General features: G+C 41.0%; 1 protein-coding gene across 1 annotated transcript; it reads left to right on the top strand.

Annotated features, from left to right (window-relative positions):
• Nucleotides 1–586: 586 nt before the first annotated feature.
• Nucleotides 587–3,291, top strand: LOC139400577 (involucrin-like). Its single transcript, XM_071145347.1, has 2 exons — nt 587–775; nt 1,689–3,291. The coding sequence occupies exon 2, from the start codon at nt 1,825–1,827 to the stop codon at nt 2,437–2,439; it is 615 nt and encodes a 204-aa protein (XP_071001448.1). The 5' UTR covers nt 587–775; nt 1,689–1,824; the 3' UTR covers nt 2,440–3,291.
• Nucleotides 3,292–5,908: the final 2,617 nt, after the last annotated feature.

Genomic DNA, 5,908 nt, shown 5'->3' with positions numbered 1-5,908 from the left:
TCACAGGGAACCAGTGCAGAGACTTTAAAACCGGTGTAGTGTGTGCTCTCCGTCTGGTCTTGGTCAGTACCTGTGCTGAAGCATTCTGTATGCATTCAGCATGCTGCAGTTGACCTATGGATTTCTTGGGTATTCCACACGGGAGAGCATTACAATAGTCAAGCATGCTTGTAATAAAAGCATGGATGAGATTCTCTGTATCAGCATAAGAGAGAAAAGGCCGCACCTTGGAAATGTTCTTCAGGTGGTAAAAAGCTATTTTGGTCACATTCCTAATGTGTGATTCGAAATTTAGGTCACAAATAATAACACCTTTGTTTGTTTAACCTGGTGTTTAATCTTTATTTATTTTTTTACTTTCACTAGTAAAATATAATAACATCAACTTGAAGACCCCTGTATGGGTATGTAAGGACGGGGAAGAAACTCAACCTAGAATATCTGACTCATTCTTTGATATCTGTGAGCAGGACTCTATAAGGGTGAGTGGATGGTTTGGGATTTGGCAGACTCTGATCCATCCAGGGGCTATGGTGGGCGTGCCAGAGAACAGGAAGAAGATCCTCTGTGTGGACGGCAAGACGGTGATCCTCCTGGAGCTCTGGGGAGACGACACTGTGCAGCAGAACCTGAAGCGCTGCCTGCACAACAGCCACATATACTCAGAGATTTCAGAAAAGCTCAACATCCGTACTAATTACAGAACTGCAGAGCAGTGCCACACAAGGATAAAGCGCTTGAAAGCCAGCTATTGGCAGTGTGAGGAAGCCATCAGGTAACCATTGCATTTCAGTTTCTGTTATTAATACATTTGTAATTTAGCTAATGTGAATTGGATTGCAGATTGATTCTAATTTTGCAATCTCTCTCTACCTGTTATGTTCCTAATTCATCTGGGTGTTATGGGATTTTTCTCAATAATGACTAAATGAGGTATACTGCACTATAACTGGCAAGAATTCTACCCTGTCTTTCTTGTAGTATTAAATAATGTTTGTCCATTAGGAAGGGCTTATATGGCATGTACCTAGGAAGAAAGGAATGTATGTGGAGATAAGAGAGGACAGGGAGGGCTCTTCCAGAGTTATGGTGTCTGGGGGAGCCTGGAACGGTCAGTTGAGGGGTTATAAACTGTGGTTACTCATGAGAAAATCCTTGTTGGTGTGTATTTGTGTGCGTAGTTTAGGATGATATAAGAAGGAATGGATTTGTGAAAACTTGGGAGCTCTCGGAAATAAATTGGAACCTGATCAATTGTGAGCTGGGAATTCTGTCTGTTTTATTTAAGACCAGAACTTTACAAACTCTGGGTATCAGACAGATAAATATAATTGGAATTTATGAACACTGATCAAATAATTACTTGACACTGGGTCTGAGCATGTTGATTTTAAGTTCTACAATATTTTGAAGCAGATACTTGAGAGGTAGCCTCCCTCCACCAGCACAGTGATGACAGACAAATATCAGAATAATCAAACAGTGACCCACTTCAAGGTACTAGTTCATCTTATTTCATACTATGCAAGCTTTATGATGACACCCTGCATGGGTATGTCAGATTGAACCCTGTTTGTTATTTAAAATGTAGCTACTGCTTCAACTGTAGGTGCCGTCCCCTCAACACAAGTACCTTTTCCATGTCTAAACAGGGAAACTTTCATGTTATTGGACTGTTTTTTATTTAGAGTCTACAGAAGAGGACAACTACACCAGTTCTGAGAGGACCACACCAGGCTCATGGTCCGGTACTGAGCCCCTGGCCCACATTGACATCTGGGGGGAGGATGAGGTTCAGACCCTGTCCACAACGGCCCCTTCTACATGGACATATCAGAAAAGATGAATGACAAAGGGTACTCCAAAACCCCAGAGCAGTATGATTGGAAAGTCAAGACCCTAGAGCAGTGTCGTTGTAAAATCAAGACCCCAGAGCAGTGTCGTTGTAAAATCAAGACCCCAGAGCAGTGTCGTTGGAAAATCAAGATTCTAGAGCAGTGTCGTTGGAAAGTCAAGACCCCAGACCAGTGTCGTTGGAAAGTCAAGACCCCAGAGCAGTGTTGTTGGAAAGTCAAGACCCCAGAGCAGTGTCGTTGGAAAGTCAAGACCCCAGAGCAGTGTGGGTGGAAAGTCAAGACCCCAGAGCAGTGTCGTTGGAAAGTCAAGACCCCAGAGCAGTGTCGTTGGAAAGTCAAGACCCCAGAGCAGTGTCGTTGGAAAATCAAGACCCCAGAGCAGTGTCGTTGGAAAGTCAAGACCCCAGAGCAGTGTGGGTGGAAAGTCAAGACCCCAGAGCAGTGTCGTTGGAAAGTCAAGACCCCAGAGCAGTGTCGTTGGAAAGTCAAGACCCCAGAGCAGTGTCGTTGGAAAATCAAGACCCCAGAGCAGTGTCGTTGGAAAGTCAAGACCCCAGAGCAGTGTCGTTGGAATGAGGAATAAATTCCATCAGTGCTACGACAGGAAACTTTCTCATGTTTCACTTTCTGATGTTTATACTTTTCATGTTGATATTAACTTATTGCAGTAAATTTAACTTGTTATGGCTGCAATCCCAATACCGGGATCGATATGACAACTACCAGTGAAAATAGAGGGCACCAAATTCAAACCACAGAAATCTCATAATTACAGTTCCTAAAACATACATGTGTCTTCTATCATTTTAAAGGTAATCTTGTTGTTAATCCCACCAAAGTGTCAGATTTCAAATAGGTTTTTCAGTGAAAGCAAACGGTTATGTTAGGTCTCCACCAAACCACAATAAGCACAGCCATTTTCCAGCGAAATATAGCATTCACATAAAGCAGAAATAAAGATCAAATTAATCGCTAACCTTGAATTATCTTCATCAGATGACACTCATAGGACTTCATGTTACACAATACATGCATGTCTTGTTCATATTTCATATTTATATAAAAAAATCTGAGTTTACATTGGCTTTTTAGATTCACTAGTTCCAAAAACATCAAGTGATTTTGCATAGCCACATCGTTTCAACAGAAATACTCATCATAAATGGAGATGATAATACAAGTTATACACATAGAACCTTAGATATACCTCTCCTCAATGCAACCGCTGTGTCAGAATTTCAAAAAAGTTTACGGAAAAAGCAACACATGCAATAATCTGAGACGGCGCTCAGAACAGAAGCCAAATTAGCCGCCATGTTGGAGTTAACAGAAACCAGAAAATACATGACAAATGGTTCCTTACCTTTGCTGAACTTCATCAGAATGCAGTCCTAGGAATCCCAGGTCCACAATAAATGCATGATTTGTTCGAAAATGTCCGTTATTTATGTCCAATTAGCTACTTTGGTTAGCGCGTTTGGCAAACAATTCCAAAGTCACAAAGCGCGTCCACTATAACATGACAAAATGTCCAAAAGTTCCGTAACAGCCAGTAGAAACATGTCAAACGATGTACTGAATCAATCTTTAGAATGTTGTTTACATATATCTTGAATAATGTTCCAACCGGAGAATTAGAATGACTGCAGATGACCGGTGGAAAGCAAGTCCTTCCCCTGTGAACGCGCTTGGTGAATGCATGGTCAACTCGTGGCAGTGGTGACTATTTCCTGTGTCATTTGACCCCCCTTCACATTAGAGTCATCAGACAAAGTTCTATTGACTGTTGACATCTAGTGGAAGGCGTAGGAAGTGAAAACTCATCCATATCTCGCTGTAATTTCAATGAGAGCTTGGTTGAAAATCTGCCACCTCAGAAAAAAAACAGGAAGTGGAATTTCTCAGGTTTTTGCCTGCTATATGAGTTCTGTTATACTCACAGACATAATTCAAAACAGTTTTAGAAACTTCAGAGTGTTTTCTAATAATAATAATATGCAAATATTAGCAACTGAGACTGAGGAGCTGGCCGTTTACAATGGGCACCGTTTCATCCAAGCTACTCAATACTGCCCCTGCAGCCATAAAAAGGTTTAACCTCTATCTAGGTTCACCGAAACACTGAGGTTTCTGTTGTTACCAGCTCTAACCACTGGGGGGAGACTGAGACCAAATCCTATTTTATCCTGAACAGATTGTCTGGAGCCCCGCAGTAAGTAGCCACTAGAAATCTGGACGTAAAGCCACCTACTTTTTGCATACTCAAATGTTATATAGCAAGGTGAGATATCCGTTGAAACTAATTCTGTTCTCAGCACTCATTGATGGTGTTCGTTGTTCCTCGGTCAACTCATATACTGTGACCATAGCATTCCTGAAGTGGTAACCCATAAATACTTAAACATGTCTCGGAATTATATTATCTATAGAAAGTATTAACCCCCTTGAACATTTTACTCTAGTTCGTACAATTTTGACCCATTTGATCATTTATTATTCCACATCTGCTTTGAAAAATCTGGATTATTTCCAATGCAAACATGGCATTTTATGGACTGCATAATTATGTGTGTAATAATGCCTCACATTATTTCAGAGTAAATACCCCAGTCATGGCCCCCTGCTGAATAGTGCATTTCAAGCGAGATTTCAACCATATTTACTGATGTTATAACATAGTAATAAACTCCATAAACCAGAGTACAAAGAGCCTCAAGTCTAAATATCACCTGAACCCTAAATAGCCACCCTCTGGTTCCAGGATTGTCTATGTAGAAAGAAGCTAACTGGTCCTGTGTAGCTCAGTTGGTAGAGCATGGCGCTTGCAATGCAATGGTTGTGGGTTTGGTTCCCATGGGGAACCAGTATGAAAATTGTATGCACTCATTACTGTAAATTACTCTGTTGAAGAGGGTTTGCTAAATTACTAAAATGTAACTGCTGCTCTCTCTCTTCACAGACCCCAACATCAAGTTTATTGTTTGTACAGTTTCTACAATCCCAATGTGTTCACACAGTGATATAGAGCCGTACATAAACCTCCCTCAGTCAGACTGCACAGTGCTACAGATGGGATGTACTGCAGGGGCTAAGAGGAGAAAAATCATCATCAGTATCCTGATTAAATTACAGATGATTATTGCTATATAGGCATGACACCTAAGTGTACCTACAAAAGTAAACACACTGAGTAACAGAAGCCAAAAGGCTATCTCTTCAGATTTGCTCATTAAAAATCTAAACATTTCAGCCCCCACGACCTCCTGTATGAAAGTAAAAAGATGTGGAGCTCAGACATTAGACACATCAGTAACTGTCAATGGCTGTCTTTAGTAATACGCATCTTATGTTATCTATTACATGGTGGTTTATTCATTGTAAGAAAGTCACCCTCCTTTAGTCCACCATAGAGGTTACGGTAAAACTAGTCCACCAACTCACATCTGGCCCAGTCCAGGCTTTGAAACTGAAACTAGAATGGTAGCTCTGGGAGTGAAACTGAGATTTGCATGGACAGGACTGCGTGGTTCTGCTTTTCCCGGAATAGAGCAGTACTTTCACAAGTTCCCCAGGAGGTAGAGAAGACTATAACTCTACACTATATCTTGAAGTAGCAGCACTTGAAATATTTGTTAAAAAGATATACAGTACCAGTCAAAAGTGTGGACACACCTACTCATTCAATGGTTTTCTTCATTTTTACTATGTTTGACATGACTGTTGGAATAACAAGGAAGACATCAAAACTGTGAAATAACACATATGGAATCATGTAGAAACCAACAAACTGTTAAAAATATAAATGTTAGATTCTTCGAAGTAACCACCCTTTGCCTTGATGACAGTTTTGCACACTCTTGGCATTCTCTCAACCAGCTTCACCTGGAATGCTTTTCCAACAGTCTTGAAGGAGTTCCCACATATGCTGAGAACTTGTTGGCTGCTTTTCCTCCACTATGTAGTCCAACTCATCCCAAACCATCTCAATTGGGTTGAGGTCGGGTGATTATGGAGGCCAAGTCATCTGATGCAGCACTCCCACACTCTCCTTC

This window comes from Oncorhynchus clarkii, unplaced genomic scaffold (genome assembly GCF_045791955.1).
Source record: "Oncorhynchus clarkii lewisi isolate Uvic-CL-2024 unplaced genomic scaffold, UVic_Ocla_1.0 unplaced_contig_4521_pilon_pilon, whole genome shotgun sequence".
NCBI lineage: Eukaryota > Metazoa > Chordata > Actinopteri > Salmoniformes > Salmonidae > Oncorhynchus > Oncorhynchus clarkii.
This window is presented reverse-complemented; position numbering and strand designations above follow the sequence as displayed.